At 34.9% G+C, this 18,945-nt stretch overlaps 2 protein-coding genes and 1 pseudogene across 2 annotated transcripts in view; 2 read left to right on the forward strand and 1 right to left on the reverse strand.

Annotated features, from left to right (window-relative positions):
* The window catches only part of CGAS (cyclic GMP-AMP synthase), a 48,317-nt gene that overhangs the window by 4,668 nt on the left and 24,704 nt on the right, over positions 1-18,945 (reverse strand). The window lies entirely within an intron of this gene.
* Positions 1,371-14,301, forward strand: DDX43 (DEAD-box helicase 43). The gene is made up of 16 exons (XM_011381014.2): positions 1,371-1,696; positions 3,805-3,860; positions 4,543-4,669; positions 5,409-5,543; positions 6,692-6,773; positions 7,716-7,872; positions 8,120-8,238; positions 8,709-8,819; positions 9,150-9,291; positions 9,741-9,841; positions 10,807-10,894; positions 11,926-12,053; positions 12,256-12,365; positions 12,869-13,007; positions 13,526-13,613; positions 14,180-14,301. The coding sequence occupies exons 1-16, from the start codon at positions 1,447-1,449 to the stop codon at positions 14,294-14,296; spliced, it is 1,950 nt and encodes a 649-aa protein (XP_011379316.1). The 5' UTR covers positions 1,371-1,446; the 3' UTR covers positions 14,297-14,301.
* LOC111732071 lies at positions 15,745-15,863 on the forward strand (annotated as a pseudogene).

Consider the following 18,945-nt stretch of genomic DNA (forward strand, 5'->3'; position numbering starts at 1 on the left):
AGGTCTGTGCTCACAAATTTGATAATTTAAGTGAAATAGACAAATTCCTTTAAAGACACAATCTACCAAAACTAACATGAAAAAATATAGACAAACTGAACAGGCCTACATCTGTAAAGAAATTGAGTCAATAATAACTTTGCAAAACAGAAAGCATCAGGCCCAGATGTGTTCACTGGTGAATTCAAAAAAACAACAACAACAACAAAAAAATCATTTAAGAGATTACACCAATTTTCTACAATACCTTCCAGGAAATAGAAGCAGAGGAAAAACTTCCTAACTCATTCTATGAGGTCAGCATTGCCCTAATATCAATCCAAGTCACATTACAAGAAAACCACAAACTATCTCTTATGAATATAGATGCAAAAATCCTCAATAAAATATTAGTGAATCTAATCCAACAAAATTTCTTTCTAAAGTCCATTAATACTATCTATTTCAGATTAAAGATTAGAGAATTGAGATTAAATATATAACATATTTATCTCTTTATTTCCTGGATGCTCAGATGGCACTGTAATCCTATTTATCCAGAGATGATCACATTAAGAGTGATAGGTAATCCCACATGGGTTAATCCATTCAACCTAGAATGGACCAGGTTCAATCCTGAGCACAGAGCATAGTGCCTAACATTATAATAGATGTCTTCTATGTTTGATAGATGATTATACATGAGATTTGTTCAGACAATATGAAGATCCTAATCAGAGCAGGGGTACTCCCAACTGGCTTGCTTGCCTGGAATAGTATGTCCAGCCACAGAGCCAGGCGGCAGTGATGGGAGTACTTCAGGCATTTATTCGATTTACTTCATTAGCTTTAAAACTGCACCAAACATTCAAATCAAGTGTTGAGTGAAGCCTTGACGCCGCGTCTCTCAGGCCAGAGATTTTAAACTGTGGGTTACTAAATTTGTGGATTACGACCAACATTTTAAAAACTAATACAGGCTTAAAGATATCAAAGTGCTGCTTACATAGCAATGGTAAATGTTTTGTCAACCTTTCCTTTCAAATGTTTTATGTACGTATTGGGTCACGTTGTAAAAGTGACCGACGTTTGGGACTCATGACTTTAGAGTCACTGAGACGTGGAGTATCAAGGGTGGGAGTTCAGCAGAACAGCGGTCAAAGACAACTTGGTAGAAGTCCCACGCCTAAAAAAGGAACAAACGTCGGCGCATTGACTCGTTCAAGACGAGCTCGCACGATTATGAGAGCGGATTGGTTAAACCGTGAAGGTCCCGCCCACAACGTCTCATGCACCAATGGATGTGAGGCCATGGAGGGCGGGGCAGGGGCGGAGCGAGCCTCGCGCGGGCTCCTTAAGTAGCGGCTGCGTGGATGCCCCTGTAGAGGAGCCCTACGACGGCACGGTGTGGTGCTGCAGAGCCGGACCGGAACGACGTCGGACGAGCCGGATCTTCTTCACGGAACCATGTCTAGGCAAGAAGCAGGCGCTAACGCCTCTTCCTGGGGCGTTGCTTCCCGGCGAGGCTCAGCAGTGTCTCAGGCTCCGGAAAGGAGGCCGGCAGAGGAGTCGAATCGAAGAGGTCGGGGTGGCCGTAGAGGCGGCAGAGGCGGCGGCTGGAGGGACCCCTCCAGCCTCCAGCAGCCTGTGGCCGATGGTCCCCGGGAACCGCCGCTCTGCTTTGGATTGAAGAACGATTGGGTCGGCGCGGTGATTGGTGAGAGCAAGTGGTTGTGTGCGGGGCTGGGCCGGGAGAGGTGAATGGGTGGGGCCAGGGGCGGAGCCTGGTAAGGGCATCCCCGCCACACGCTCCTCGCCTCCAATCAGCTGCCACCTAGTGAGACTAGTTTTATCCCCGAGATATTTCTAACACCTTCTGGTACTAGAATGGTGTCATTTAACACACCTTTTGATATTTAGAGACGATCATTTGGGAAAGCAAATTCTTAGGAGACTTTGGAACCCTTTGAGACGAAAGATCAGTCCCATGATAGCTTACCCCTAAATGAACAACAAAGCAGAACTGAAATCAATGTTTGAATATCGTATAGAGCCATTAACCAAAGATAAGAAGGTGGAGGATATTATAGGGTTGCACAGAGTATAATCATATATTGCATTTAGTTTAACTTAAATATGATTTATCTGCTGAAAAACAGGATTTCGTTTTCTTAGTATGTCTTTAGTCTTACAAATTCATTTTTGAAAAGCATTTAGAAATGATTGGAATTTAGATTCCCCTCATTTATTGCCATTAATTCTGAGGATAAATTCCAACATTTTGCACATTAAGTATGAGACCTAATATTTTGTTTTACCCCTTTTTAACTTGTTTTACCCCTTTTCAACTTATTTTGAAAAAAAAAAATGAAATGATTTCGTAGGCTAATTTTTTTTGAATTTTTATGAATTTATTGAACCAAACTGACAGCATAAGCCAGGAAACAAGATCTCAAGTCCTCCAAAGAATAACGGTTTTGCAGATTATGTTGTTAAATGGAGCAATACAAGACTGATTGCTAGACCAGCCAGAAATTAATTGATCCATCAAGGTGTCTCGGGTTCAAAGATATGAAGAGTGATGGTTCATAAATGAATGCCACTAGGTTTGCAATAAAAATCACTTAAGCTTTCAACACTTATTGAGCACCTGTGAAATGCAAGCACAGGTTGATGTTGGTTCTGGATCCAGTATTCTTAGATTGTGATAAATTCAACTTTAATTTACACATAATTTTAAGCAGACAGTATACAGTGTAGTATTGTGAACTGTAAGAGTAATGTATACTAAATCTCTAGAATGTTTTCATCTTGCATGACTGAACCTACCCATTGAATATCCATTTCCCCCATCCCTGGCAACCACCATTCTACTTTGTTTCTCTAAGTTTGTTAGATACCTCATAGAAATAGAATCATACATTACTTGTTTTCCATGATTGCCTTATTTCATTTAGCATAATGTCTTCAGGGTTCATCTGTGTTGTCACAAATGGCAGGATATCTTTTTTTCTTAAGTCTGAGAACTTCCATCGTGTGTATATGCCACATTTTCTTCATCCAACCATCTGTTGGCAGGCATTCAGATTGTTTCTACCTCTTAGCTATATGAATAATGCTGAAGTGAACATGGGAGTGCAGATATCACTTTGAGATACTGATTTCAATTCTTTTGTATAAAAGCCCATAAGTGGGATTGCTGGATCCATATGGTAGTTCTATTTTTATTTTTTTTGAGGAACTTCTGTACTGTTTTTCATAGTGGCTGCACCAATTTACATTCCCATCAACGTTACACAAAGTTTCCCTTTTCTCCACATCCTCCCAAACACTTATCTCTCTTGTATTTTTGATTAAGGCCATTCTAACAGGTAGGAGGTTATTTCTCATTGTGATTTTGGTTTGCATTTCCCTGATGATTTCATCATCTTATATATACCTGCTGGACACTTATATGTCTTTAGAGTAATGTCTATTCAAGAGCTTTGATCACTTTTTGGTTGGAATTTTTTTGAGTTGGACTGTTCAAGGGTTCCAGTTTTTCCACATCCTTGCCAACATTTTGGATCTAATTAGTTTGCTTGGGCTGCTGATGAATCCTTAGGATCAATTCCCAGATAAAGAGCCTTCTACCACCCACTAAAATTTGGAATCGAAAACTCTTGCTTCCTTTTTTCCCAAAGAAAGTGATTATTGGACCCCAGGAGCCTTCGTCTGGATGATTTAGGAAAGAACTAGAGAAGGTTCTTTCAAGATAGTAGGTAAATCCTCCCCCTTATTATTTCAACTTGCTTTAAAAAAAAAATCCTTTATTTTTAAAAACAGGCCGTGGTGGGTCAAAAATTAGAGACATCCAAAGTACAACAAACACCAAAATAGAGGTAAGTAACCTGTGTTCTTAAATCCTTAAAGAGTATAGTTCATTCCTAACTCTAGTTTCTGCTCGGTTATTAACATACTGTTGTAACTTAGAGTTGCCGAAGCTCTTCATACTGCCATTCTTTTCAAGAACTCACCTATGCTGTGGTCCATTCTAGGTCTAGGTTTTTTGATTCATGGAGGTAAAAACCTTTAGAGATAATCTTCACTGAAAAAGGAGATCTCGAGGTATATTTTTCATGCCCTTCCTGATCCTCATTCCTCAAACCTTGAGCTGTTCCTGTGTTCCCAGTCTCAGTAAGCAGCCACATCATTCACCAAGTTCCCAAGCCAGAAATCTTAGATTACTAACTTCTCCTTATCCTACAATCAGTTCATAATGGAGTCCTATTTCCTATATTTCTCAAGGGAAATCACATCATTTGGGGGCATTCTCCCCTAACTGAACCATCCTACTTCCAGTCTTGTCTTTTTCTAACCATTTTTCACTGTGGCCAGAGTATTTTTTCGAAAACACAGATTATGTGTTCATGACCTTTTCTTGCATAAAAACCTTTTATTAGATCTCAAACACTTATTGATAGCAATCCTATATTTATACTTTTATACTGTATGAAGTTGTGATTGTTTGAGGGCGGAATGATGAAGGACTCTAGTCTTACCTATTTTTCCCCTTGTGTCTAGATAATAAAAGGGTGTCCAGAAGCAGAAGTCAAAATTTTCGGCAGCAAGGCAATGCAGACAAAAGCAAAAGCAGTGATAGATAATCTTGTTAAAAAACAAAAAAATTACAGCTCACAACCCAGAGTTGGTAAGTAATTTTTGCCCGCTAAAGAAAGTCCTGTAAAATTTTTAAAAATTTCAGTGTTATAAACCATGTTATAGCTGATGCTTTTCCTAATAACAAAGCTTTAGCTTGCTGTCATTAAATCTAGTCTGTTATAGAATTTTTTGCTATAGAATCCCAAGAATACTTTTTTCTCAAATGAAAACACTTAAACTTTCATTTGAGCCTAGCAGTTTTACTTATAGCCACAGATGAGTGAAAAAACCAAAATAACATAACCTTTTTATTACACTTCTATTAATGAGAGAGCAGGGATTAGTCTAGCCATTATTGAACCATTTCCAGAAACAAGGAAGTAAAAATAAGTCTTGGGTTCAGATGGAAGCACTGGTCTTAGTGTTTCTTGAGAAAGAACCTCTAAGAAGTCTGTAAGACTCCATTTCTTCATCTGTTAACCTGGAGTTACATGTGCTTTGCAGGATTATTGTGAAGATTAAGTGATATGTGTGATTTATTATTAGACACTAGGCTCTCATGCTGTTTAACTTCTCCAGTAAGTTAAAATTTCTTCCATTTTGTAAAACCGCAGTAGATAACTAATGACAAAAACCATGACCAGAATTGTCATGGTAGTATAGCACAAAACTCAATTTTATATTGCAAGCATTATTGTCTTGTTATTAAAACAATAATAAAATGGTTTTGGAGATTTTGTACTGATAGGATTTGTTTTGAAACTAATTTGGTAAAAATATTTTAACAGATATTGTTGCATTCCAACCTTCTGTTCGAAGAGGTGTAAGGACAGATGACAATGTTGTTACAGAAGATCAGACATTGATTGATTGGGATCAAATTCGAGAAGACGCTTTGACATGGGGGAAAAAAAAGTGGGCAGGTTAGTGCTGCATTCTAACATTTACATGTGGTATAGGTGTTTCTCTTAATGAGGTTTTTATCTTCTAAAATGTGTTACTCAATAATGAGATCTGTATGAAAAATGATATTAAAATTTGCAATGCTGCAGTTAATCCCTGGGGCATGATACTGTCTATGTTGCCTGTGTTGCGATTTATGCTACCAATGGAAAATTAAAATATTAAACTTATTTATACCTTATTTGAGGTAACTTCCTGCAAAAGTCAATAAAATAGAAAGAAAATTGGATCCTAGGGGAAAATGGAATAAACATTCTGACTATAAGTTGTAGCTGCAATTAAGCAAAAGTTGACCTTGGAGTACCTGGCTGACAAGGGCAAAATAAAAAAGGAAAAAACATTTAATAAGAGCATACTGTTCTTGAGAAGAGATAGGTTTTTAGAATTTAATTTTAAATGAAATTCTCACATGGAATTATATATGGAGTATATGTTCCACATTATAGGCACCAAATTTCAGAGTAAATTTGAGCACGAAATTTGGCTATCAGAATGAGGCAGCAATACATCATTTAAAATTAAGAATCTAATGCACCGATATGTGACAAATATTAATGACAATTAATACCACTTTGGCAGTCAGCCTGTCTGCACAGTAAGCTTCCAGTGCCATCTTGACAATTTATATGTTGGGGAGATTTGGAATGGGAAGCCATAGAAAGGATTTAAATTTTGAGGACATATGATAGGTATTTAAGAAGACAAGGTAGCTTCTGAGGGTAGAATAAGGATAAATATTTTATTTCTAAACAGTAATGGGATGGACCTTCAAAGATAAAATCAGTTTACTATGTTTGAGAGAAAATTTATCAATGTGATAATTGTTGTGTCTTGTAAAGCATGGTTTCTTTTATTTTATACCTAATTAATTTTATACTTAAAAGATCTCTTTTTTGGGTGAAAAATATAATTGAAAGAGAGACCAAAATGGGAGATCTCCTAGAGTCTGGCATAAGCCTGGCTAGCAAAGTCTAGAACAGATGTCTAAAACCATGTATACAAAGTGAGCCTGATATATATTTTAGTTTGATTTCTGTTACTTTGAATAAGTGTCAATGAAATGTAAGTTCCCATTATTTATCAGTTTGAATTTTCATCTTTGTCTCAGATTTACCCCCAATTAAGAAAAACTTTTACACAGAGTCAGAAACAACAAGTTCAATGTCACAAGTACAAGTAGACAATTGGAGGTAGGTTTTATTACTTTGAGTATTTGTATAGTTATTAAATTAATGTAGGAAAAGATTTGAAATGATTGCATTTGACGTCTACGCCTTTCATAGCCAAATGAAAACTTGGTTGCATCCTACAAGATATATTTTGGAGCATTGCTATCCAATAAAACTTTTTGCAAAGATGGAAAATTGGGTATATTTGTGTCTGATAGTCACTATCCATATATAGCTATTGAACACTTAAAATATGGCTAGTATTAAACTGAATTTAAATTTTAAATTTAAAAAGACGCATGTGGTTAGTGCCTGCTGTATTGAACAGTAATTTTAGAGAATTGTTTCAACAACTATTGAAAATCATAAGAAATCGATCCGATATCTGAATATTAGAATAATTCTTACTTCTCAATCCTTATCTGGAATTAAAGGTCCTAATGGCTACATTTTTTTTTCTATTAATGTCTGTTATAAAACTAAGATACTATGGTATAGTAGAAAGAACAGTTATCCTAGTTTGGAGTAGAGCTCAGACCTTGGACAAATAACTAATGATCACCTATCAAATGTGAATAATTCTCACTTCATAGGATTGTTGGATAAATTAAGAAAATATGTGTGAAACATTGTAGGCCATCAGTGTTAGATCTGATTTTGAATTATGAAGCATATAATTTTCAGGCTCTATTAACCTTTCCATGAACCTTTCATTGGCCTGTTCATACATATAATGTAATTTTTTTCCTTCTCTTTGCATCTATTCTGATAAGAAAAAGATGGGTTCATTTCTATTAACTTAGTTATTACATTTTACTGTAATTTTACTACTCTGGTTTTAATCAGTTGCAGCAGAATTTCTAGATACAACCTGAACTAATGCTGGAAAATTTCTTGTTTGGGGAGTATAAGGATACTCCCCAAATATTAGTGGCTAATATTTGTTTTATTTTTCCTTAAAAGGAAGGAAAACTATAATATAATGTGTGATGACTTGAAAGATGGTGAAAAACGTCCTATCCCCAATCCTATTTGTAAATTTGAGGATGCCTTTCAGTGTTATCCTGAAGTTATGGAAAACTTTAAAAAGGCAGGTTTTCAAAAGCCAACACCAATTCAGGTATGCTAAATAGTTCTTTAATTCTAATATTTCACTGACCATCCCCCGCCCCCAACAATATCCGATTGTTAGAAGTTAAATCATTAGGTAGCAGCTGTCTCTAAATGAGCACTCCGCAGCACCTTCTGCAGTACCAGTGCCTAGCATTCAGAAAATATTTGTTGAAAGAAGTTAGGGGCTGGGAGGGGAGGGACACCTGACAGAAAGAAATGCACTTTTTATTTTACTATTTATTGTTCCATTTCAGTCACAGGCATGGCCAATAGTTCTACAAGGAATAGATCTTATAGGAGTAGCCCAAACTGGAACAGGGAAGACATTGTCCTACTTAATGCCTGGATTTATTCACCTTGACTCTCAACCACTGTAAGAATTTCTACAGCTGAGTTCTCTTTTTAAGGGTTTAATTGATATGGATACCAAAAACGCAATTAAAGTTTTTCGTATATTGCTTTGGTCAAAAGATAATGCCTGGTTTCAGGGAAATACACTTGTATCGTACTGACCAAAGTATAAATTGACAAATCATTTTGGGAAGTAATAAGTAGAATCTACCAAAAATGTTAATAGTGAAATATTGGAAACAAATTATTTAAATTATCATGTCCAACACAATTGTGTGAGAGAATGTTTGACACAGGAAAGCACTGGCCATGTTAAATGATAAGGCTTCTATCTTGGCCCTTGGATTTTTTTCTATGGCTGTTTTTCTATATTTCTCCACTTTTTATGGTGAATTATGTGACTTTGACACTAATTGCTAGAAATTTTGAAAGCACTAAACGAACGTATCGTGTATCTGAGACAAGTATTTTAATCTTGTTTTCTCTCCAAAGACCTAGAGAGAAAAGGAACGGACCTGGCATGTTAGTCCTTACACCCACTCGAGAATTAGCTCTTCAAGTGCAAGCTGAATGTTCTAAGTATTCATATAAAGGTCTTAAAAAGTAAGTCATTTCTTTGGTCATTCCTGCATCAGCATCTTAATCATTTGTAGCTTTATATATTCTTCCATCATTTTTCACACATTTAGAGAACCTGATTGGCTCAGCATGGGTCAGGGGTGGGGCCAATAACAGCGATGCAGGTAGATGGCTGTGGAAAGTTCTCAGAAAGGGGAAAGAAAATACAACAAAAGGCATCTGATACTTTTTTTGATTTGTATACCTTTTATTTTGTTATTTTATACCCAAAATACTTAGGTTGGTCCGGATTTTGAGTTGTGATGGGACATTCCCTACCTGAACATGAACCTCTGTACTATTTTTTTTTTTAAGTATCTGTATATATGGTGGCGGAGATAGATACGGACAAATACAGGACCTGACAAAAGGTGTAGATATCATTATTGCAACTCCCGGAAGGTTGAATGATCTGCAAATGAATAACTTTGTCAACCTGAAAAGTATAACCTACTTGGTAATTATGGAAGGGTTTAAGGGTTTGGGATACTGAGAGGAAGCACAAATCTTATGAAAACAGTCTTTTAGAATGGCTGTCCATTTTATAACAGTTTTAAATCCTAGGATTATTTGCCATTCCATCTAATACGTTAAAGATTTTAAGATAATTGTATTTTAATGTTGGAAAATGTAGATAAATACAAAAGTATTAAAATACATGGGTATTTTAGATATAATTTTTTTTTATTAAGTAGATTTAGGAACTATTAGACAACTTAAAAAAAAATCAAATCAATTTATGTTACAGCTACAGACAGCTTATTTTCTCCTGGAGAAATTAAAATAGTGGCTTAGGTAATAGGAGAAATGAGAAAAAATTACCTCTTAATGTTATATTCATAAAAAGAGTGCATATATGTTGGCTACCTCTCAGATCTAACATAGCCACAAACATTTTTGATGCAGGTATTAGATGAAGCTGACAAGATGCTGGATATGGGATTTGAACCTCAGATAATGAAGATTTTATTAGATGTGCGCCCAGACAGGCAGACTATTATGACAAGGTATGTGCTTAATTGCTAGTCTGCAAAATAGAAATGAGTGGAATAGAATCCATTCTTTTTGGCTGATTTCCCCACAGGATTTTTAGAGCATTACTTGAAAGTATTTTGAGATCCTTAGGTGAAAGATACCATGCCATCACTTACTATAGCAACTCAGTGTAACAGTGTAACAAGGACTATTGGGTTTCCTAAATTATAGATTGAGATTTCTGTAAAAACAGAGGGGACTCCAAGAGGGTAGATTGTTTCACAGTGAACTCTCACATTTGAATAAGAAATCACCTGTCCTTAGAGGTATCTATTTGATTACAATATACTTTTTTGCCCAAGATAAAACTGAGGAAGCAGTGATTGTTATTTAAATGAAGAGTGATCTAGAGACCCATTTTCTCCTTGGTTTCATTAGCATAAAAAATAGTATGTAATTGAGGAAATATACTAAATTTCCTCTGTCTCCTTACTGTTCCCATCATTGTAATTACTGTGAAAGTATAAAAGGTGGTTACTTTTCTAATTGATATGGTTGCATAAACATCTGAATTTACATATTCTTTCATCAGTACACTTAAAATGTTTTTATTTCACATAAGCACTTAGTTTTCCCTGCTGACCATGTATGAAAAATACAAGGTTTTTTGGGTTTGTTTTTTACAAAGGCCAAGAGAAAACTAATTTAACACTTCATTTTACCTTTTCTTAGATTAGAATTTAAGGTATAAATCTCCTTCACCTTTGATACTATAAAACATATTTAAAGGTTTCATCTAGTACCTTTCCTATAGTTGAGCAATTCTTTATGAAGCATACATTTTCTGTAAACTCTCTTATTGAAAAACATGAAAGAAAAATATGAAATTTGTTTCATGGGCAATTTTGTTCATAGCACTCTTAGGGAAACTTAGTAATATTTGTTTTATAATACATTTTTATAATAAATTTGTTTGTATATCATGTTTTATTTCCAGTGCAACGTGGCCATATGCTGTCCGTCGACTTGCACAATCTTATTTGAAAGAGCCAATGATTGTATATGTTGGTACTTTGGATCTAGTTGTAAGCTTGATTTTTATTACTATTAAAAATATTTATTAATTATGGAATTTAAATTTTTGTTTTGGCATTCCTCCTGCCCACTCCTTAGTTTTAGAGCAAATACTAAATACATATGATTTTACTCATAAATACTTCAGTATATATGTCTCAAAGGCTAATTTAAACATTTAGTAGGATTATCTTACACCTAAAATTTTCATAATCTTTTAATACCATCAAATATCCAGTCAGTGTTTCTATTTTCCTAATACCTCATTTTATTAACCCTGTTAGAATCAGATTCTAAACAAGGTCTACATCTGTGCATATATTTTAAAGGCTGGTGTTTTTTTTGTGAAGTTAAGATAGATCAGTGGGTTAAGATGTTAGTAATTATACAATGTATAATTAAAGATCACTATTATATCTCTCTTCTATTATAAAGTTCTCTGGCCTTTCACTTAATAATTGTAACTGACTTTTCAATTAACCATTAATGAAAATTGACCTTTTTTACTTAATCACTAGTAATAATAATGAATCATTGCCCAGGCTCATTTCATTAGATTTCATGAAGGGCCGGATAAATGCTTGGTTCTTTCCTGTCATTAAATGCTATTAGAATCTATTTTATCTGTCAAAAAAAATGGTACCAATGATATTTTGAAATTTCACATTAAATCAGGATACTTATTGAATAGAAACTCTTGTGTATAAGAGAATTATCTTCCTTCATTGTAAGGGCTATACGCAAAGTTCATGATAGTTTTCACAAGCTTAGCTTTACCCCATGGTTATTTTCCTACATTGGTAACCAGTTGCTTTCAACACATGGCCAAGTACTCAAGAGTTTCTAACTTCTCTTGGGTGAATAAATGATAAAAAGTGAAAGGCTGAGCTACAAATCCTTAAGTAAAAACAGGTAATTTTGCAAGGACCTGCCTTTTTTCCTATTAGCAATTTATTAAGACATTAGCCAATGATATAAATAAAATGTATTTTGAGCCACGCTATGGGATTTGCCAATCAATGTTGATCTTTGAATCTTTTAGGCTGTAAGTACTGTGAAGCAAAATATAATTGTCACCACAGAAGAAGAGAAACGATCGCATATCCAAACTTTCCTAGAGAGCATGTCTCCCAAAGACAAAGTCATAGTGTTTGTTAGCAGAAAAGCTGTGTAGGTATTTTTTTGTTTTATAGCTTTAATTATCCAGTCAAATTGATTTATTTAGTATTATTTCTTTTTGTATACGAATTCAAGTGGGGGTGTGTATGTATGTCTTACAGTACATTATTTTAGACTTTCGCTAATAAAAGTGAAATAGTGAATTGGTGGTGGTATTAGTGTAAGCACTTAAGATCACTATCTTTTGCTTCAGTGCTGATCACTTATCAAGTGACCTGATCCTCCGACAAATATCAGTAGAGTCTCTGCATGGCAACAGAGAACAGAGTGATCGGGAGAGAGCGTTAGAAAACTTTAAAACAGGTACATTTTTGCAATTTCTGCTTGTTGCATTTAAAAGTGTAAGATGTTTGTGGTTGGCTGAATGACAGCTCTTTTTGATGGAACCCGTCTCTAAGATCTGTCCTCAGCTTACAGATCCCCAAACTACCTGTTAGAACTCTAAATATTAATCAGACTCTCAGGACTATCCAAACTCAAAGAGCTAATGTTTAAACTTGGATGTCGAGGTAATTATTTGCAATGGGGATTATTTCCATTAATTTATCTGAGGCATATATCTTTGTGACATGGCTCAGATGATTCAGTGACTGTTTGCTGTACTATGATATCATTGTGTTGTAACTTGCCAGCAATTAAAAAGAAAGAGTGAGTACCCCTTTCCCATTTTCACTGCCTTAAGTATTTTAATATTAAAAGCAATAATAGTTCACCTGATAAGAAATTAAGGGAAAATATACTTTCTGATATGTCTTAGGTTGGTTTTTGCCAGAATGTGTCTATGTTCTTTTGGCTTTACTTTTTAGGTAAAGTGAGAATACTGATTGCTACTGACTTAGCATCTCGAGGTCTTGATGTCCATGATGTCACACATGTCTATAATTATGATTTTCCTCGGAATATTGAAGAATATGTGCACAGAGTAGGGCGCACTGGAAGAGCAGGGTAAGCATAGTCTACAGGTGAAAGAAGCGAACCCTAGCTCCTCATTACTACCCTTACATTTTTATCTAGAAAACTTTGTTCTCTTGCCTATGAATTATCTAAGCCACCCTAGATCCTGCTTTGCTACTTTATTCCTGTCCAGTTGGCTTGTTCCAGGTTCAACCAGACCCCTCTATGATTAGCATGTGACTGTCCGATTCCACTCTGCTTTATGTTTATAGTGTAACAAAACTGATTTATACCCAGTTGGTTACTCTTGTCCAAGTTGGCCTGTGTAAGAGGACTTTTCCTCCTGCTGAGATTACCACTATCATAAACCCCTTGTCACCTGCTGTTTAAACAACTGCAGATTATTTAGATTCCAAATTGCTGTTTGAATGATGCTAAATTTTGATAATACATATTTGGGCTTGTAAAAGAGTTGAGGTTTTGCTGCTACTGTTTTTATTCTATTTTGCTAAATGAATAATGATTGTAAATTATAAATCAAATTATATGAGTTTTTCCCCCCATTAAAGGAGGACTGGAGTGTCAATTACTCTTATTACTAGAAATGATTGGAGGGTTGCCAATGAATTAATTAACATTCTGGAAAGAGCAAATCAGGTGAGACTATAAAACTCATTAGAACTTTCCTCGTATCACTTTTCTAATATTCAAACAATTTCATTTACTCTGAGTATGGGGGCTTACTGCTCAGCAGGAAAGACAGATATTAAACAAGTAATTGAACATGTTATAAGGGCTTTAGCCTAGCAAAGGAGCTATATAATATCATGTAATTGGGTAACCTAATCTAATGGGGGTGAGCATCACTGAATGAGGTAAGTGTTCCAGCAGGGAAACATATTCAGGCCCAGAGATGAGAAAGAATATATAAAGGGGCACTAGGCAAGGCACGTTAAGGGCACTGGGGAGCAACTGGGGGCTATACAGGCAGGGGAATAGTATAATGATGGGTGTTTTTAAGATAAGTCTGATTTTATAGCTTGAAGATAAATTCAGAGTTTAATGTGCAGGGAGACAGATTTCATTCTGTTTGAAGAATTGTCAGTAATCAGCTGTGGAGATTCTCTGATTGAAATGCCTGGGAGGCATTTTTAGCATATTGTACAAAAGCTGTTATACTAAAAGAAAAATGTCAATTCTAGTAATGCATTTAATGGTTTCAGAGTATCCCAGAGGATCTCGTGTCAATGGCTGAGAGATACAAGGCAAATAAACTAAAAAAAGAAATGGAAAAAAAATTCGGAAGACCCCAAGGAAAACCGAAGAAATTTTATTATTAATGTCTTTGTTCAACAGCAGTGCCAGCCTACTTATAGGAGGTAAAATTTGAAAAAAACATGGACTTTCAATGCCTGTTTCCCTTAACTAGGTTTTGTTAGTATGTTTATTAACATTATCTCTAAGAATCATTAACATAATAAATTATTAGGTATTATTCTTTACCTCTTTCCTAAATTCCAGTTAATATAATTTAGAGTTAGAATTATTCAGAGTTGAGAATAAACTTTAAATTGTACAGAAAGATCAATAGTGTAATAGAGTTGGTGCAGGTATAAATTTTCATAACCTTCTGAGCAATTTGGATAATGTATCAATTAAAATACATATACCTTATGATCCAACAATTCTAGGAATGTATTCTATAAATGTCTGCGTATATAAGTAAATATTTATTGTAGCAATATTTGTCGTAGGAAAAGACTATAAATGTCCACTAGGGCACCATATGAATAATTTATGGAGAAAATATTTTTGCAAATCATATATCTGGTAGGTGATTAATAGCTACAATATACACAACTCTTAAACTGAACAAAAACAAAACGACCTGATTTCAAAATAGGCAAAAGATTGAACAGACATTTTTTCAAATATGTAAAAATGGCCAACAAACATATGAAAAGGTGTTCAGCCTCACTCATTACTAGGGCAATGCATACCAAAACCACAATGAGATAGTTTTGATTTGCATTGCCCTAGTGATGAGTGATCACCTATTAGGATGGCTACTATAGGATGACCATTATCAAATAAACAAAATAAGTGGCAAGGAGGTGGAGAAGTTGGAACTCTTGGGCACTGTTGTTGGTGAGAATGTAAAATGATACATTCACTATGCAAAATAAGGCAGTTCCTCAAAAAATTAAAAACATAATCTAACAATTCCACTTCTGGCTATATAGCCAAAAGAACTGAAAGCAGGGTCCCTAAGAGACACCCATGTTCATAGCAACTTTATTTATAATAGCCAAAAGGTAGAGGCAAACCGGGTATGAATGAATTGGATAAACAAAATGGTGTAAAAAAGAAGTTCTGGCATACACTACAACATGGATGAAACTTGAGGACATTACACTAACTGAAATAAGGACAAATACTGTATAATTCTACTTAATATGAGGTTACCTTTTGTAGTCAATTCATAGAAACAAAGTAGAATAGTGGTTGCCAGGTGCTGGTGAGAGAAAGGAAATGGGGAGCTGTTCAATGAGTTTTAGTTCTGCAAGGTGAAAAAGTTCTGGAAATTGGTTATAGAACAATGAATATACTTAACACTTTAACACTACTGAACTGTGTACTTAAAAGTGGTTAGGATGGTAAATTTTGTTGTGTATTTTATCACAATTAAAAACACTTTAAGGATGTGGTTCCATAGTGTAGCGATTAGCACATCTGCTTTACACACAGAAGGTCCTGGGTTCGCGCCCCAGTGGAGCCACGATCCATGGTCTACGGCCATGCCACCCTGAGCAAGCCCAATCCCGTCTGATCTCGGAAGCTAAGCAGGGTCGGGCCTGGTTAGTAATTGGATGGGAGACCACCTAGGAAGACCAGGTGCTGTAGGCATAAATAATAACAAATTTAAAAAATTTTTTTTACGATTTAGGAATAGCAGTTTGTTTTTTTCTATTTTTCAGAACTCAAGATTTTTAAGAGATACTACTTAAGCTATATGGAAGTATGGAACATGCTAGCAGTGTGAAAAGACTGATACTTAAAATAATAGTGTTTTAAAATGTAGAACTCAATATTTTATACTTTCTTTAATAAAATCAAAAGTATTTAAACTTGAGTTGAAAATTTTTTTCATGGATATTAAGGAATAGAGCATTGAAATTTTTTCACTTTATACTACCTTTTTATTTAAATAGAAGTAAATTTTGTCTCTTGTAATGTTGCTGTATTAAGGCTAGTCTTTAATGGGTTTAAAGCTTGTTCAGATATTGTCATCACAGTGAAAAAGATACTGTTAACAAAATAAATTTTTTCCATTACAAAAAGATAAGCTGATCTCCGTGTTTCTGCATAGCCCCTTAATTCTATGTTTGCTAAATAGTATTTTATTTAGTGGTACTTTTCTTAAGTGATTGTACTTCACCTTCTTTGAAATAAAACAGTAAAAGTATTTCATGGGATCAAAATATACAACAGCAGTTTCTTACATTTTGACCTATAACTATACTAAAGTCAATCCTAGGAAAATCATTTCATTTCCATGAAAGCTTTTTTGACTAATGACATTCTAGAACTTTTCCTTACAGTTTTGTATACAGTTGTGTTCCATATATAATAGGCAATTGTATTAACATTTAGCATTTATGTATTAACTTTTGTGTATAATTAGGCCTTCGTCTCATTTTACATTCATTCATGCAATATTTTGTTATTAGTGATAAGAACATTAATAAGAACAGAAAGGAAATAAAAGTAAAAACAGAAATAAATTAGAAAATACAGAGTTCAGTGAAAACCAATGGCTGATTCTTTACTAACACCCACCAAATAGATAAATTTCTGGTAAGTCTGAGTAGGGAAGGGAACAGCTCTCCCTGCTTTCTACCTTAGGGATACAAAGGTACAGAATTGTAAAAACACCATATAATATGTATTCACAAGCCTGACTACATTTTCCTAAGTTACCAAAATTAACTCAGGTAAAGCTGAACAGACGAAACATGAAAGGTAATCAAGGGGCTTCAAGAGGGTAAATCTTGCATATTAGAACATTAAAAATGAGTTTTTCAAAACTCATTCTAAAAAGCTAGCATAACTGATATTAAAAAAGGAAAAATCTCATTAAATCAAGCTATGTAAATAGTTGTCATACTGTATTGTCTAGGGAATAATGACAAAATCTCTACATGTTCAGTAGGTATGCAACCATTGTAGGCCAAACTACATAGTACATATCAGTAACAATGTAACTTTTTTAAAAATATTTTTGATTCACTGTTGGATGAATCTGTGAATGCAGAACCTGCAGATACAAAGGGCTGAATGTCTATGTATACATATAAGCATGTTCTTAGAAGGATATATAAGAGGTATCAGTGATTGCCTCTTGGAAGGTAAATGGTATCTGTGTAACGAGTGGAATAATTACTTTCACTGCCCTTAGGTACTTTGGGAGTTTTTTGGCATTTGCATATATCATGTCAGAAAAAAATGAATAGTATGAGGAAATATGTTCATAATATAAATATCTCAGACACCTACCAAAAAGTATATGTAATGAATAATTTTTTATAATGAAAGTTTTATTACTTGAACATATTTAAAATAAGTAAAAAATACTATAATATGAGTTAAAGACAGGTTTTCAGCTAAGGTGGGCTAGGGGGACCATCTAAAATATAAGAAGTTTTAAGTTTAAATATAAGAAGTTCTTAAAATATAAGAAGTTTTAAGTTTTTTTTTTTAGGTGATGAAACTTCTGAAATTACATAGCAGTTATGGGTATACCACTTTTGAATACACTAAAAACCACTGAATTGTACACCAAATGGATGAATTGTATGCTATGCAAATTATATCTTAATAGAGCTGTTATTTTTATTTTTGTCTTTTTTTTTTAATTTTTTTTTTAGAGTTGTTATTTTAAAAGTCTCCTTAAGAGCAAACGAGCTGGCAGGATAGTAGGGAACTAGTAGTCCAAGAATCCAAAAAAATGAAGCTGATCACAGGCAACTACAAACCCTTTTTGGACATGAGGATGTTTGGTGACCCTGTTCTGCTAGGCAGTGAGGAAGGGGACAAGGTGGCATCTTCCTAGGCTAAACTAAATATTCAGACTCACAATACCACCAACAGCCATACGTGACATCAGATTTACTCAGGAGCACATGAGACAGGAAACTCAGCTTGCCAGGAAGGCACTATTGGGTGTTCATGGTAGTAGCCCTCACAGAATTCCATATAACCATTCTGGAGCTAGTCTCACTGGTGCTCTGAGGTAACACTTCAGAGACAGACTAGATCCACCTTGCTGAGTATGGGAGTCACCTTGGCATGGAGCTCCATGGCTCAAAGGAGCCAGTATCTCCTGTAACAACTTCATAGGCCTAGATTCCCACAATGAAAAACTGAATCTTGACTTGGTGACAAAAAAAAAGACCAAGGTCCACTTGAGTTGAAAAATTTAACATCTTCCTCACATTAAATTATGACACCAAAGGGCTATCACCTTAAGGTAAGGTAAAACAAAAGTAAACTCACTTCCAGTTTTCTCCAAGCAAGATGGCCCTGGCTCTTAGAAGAGCAGGAGTCAAAATAAAAAGTGAAAAATAACATTGAGAAGTGTTGCTCCAGTTCACATTGGGTGGTCTAAGAAGACTCCAGAACTAATCTTGATTTGAGGTGCTTCATTTGCTGACTGCTAATGTCCCCCTGGCAAATGCAAACAAATCCTCTCTAGAGGGAGGTACCTTCACAGTAGGCCAGAAAGAATCTCCAAAAATAATTCAAGAATAATAAACAGTACGCAGTAAAAAAAAAAAAAAAAACCATGCACCACAAAAGAGAATAAGAACAACAGACACAGCAGTGGTAAACTACAACTATGAAATTTTCAGATTATAAAACAACTATAATTATTATGATGAAATAAAACAGGCTTCAAACTACCTGCCAGAAATAGCAAACTATAGAA

Source organism: Pteropus vampyrus, unplaced genomic scaffold (genome assembly GCF_000151845.1).
Source record: "Pteropus vampyrus isolate Shadow unplaced genomic scaffold, Pvam_2.0 Scaffold422, whole genome shotgun sequence".
In the NCBI taxonomy this organism is placed as follows: Eukaryota; Metazoa; Chordata; class Mammalia; order Chiroptera; family Pteropodidae; genus Pteropus; species Pteropus vampyrus.

Coding starts and splice junctions, on each gene's coding strand:
- DDX43 (XM_011381014.2), top strand. CDS start 1,447: ATGTCTAGGCAAGAAGCAGGCGCTAACGCCTCTTCCTGGGGCGTTGCT. Junction 5,544..6,691: donor GGGGAAAAAAAAGTGGGCAG/GTTAGTGCTGCA, acceptor TCTTTGTCTCAG/ATTTACCCCCAATTAAGAAA. Junction 6,774..7,715: donor GTACAAGTAGACAATTGGAG/GTAGGTTTTATT, acceptor TTTCCTTAAAAG/GAAGGAAAACTATAATATAA.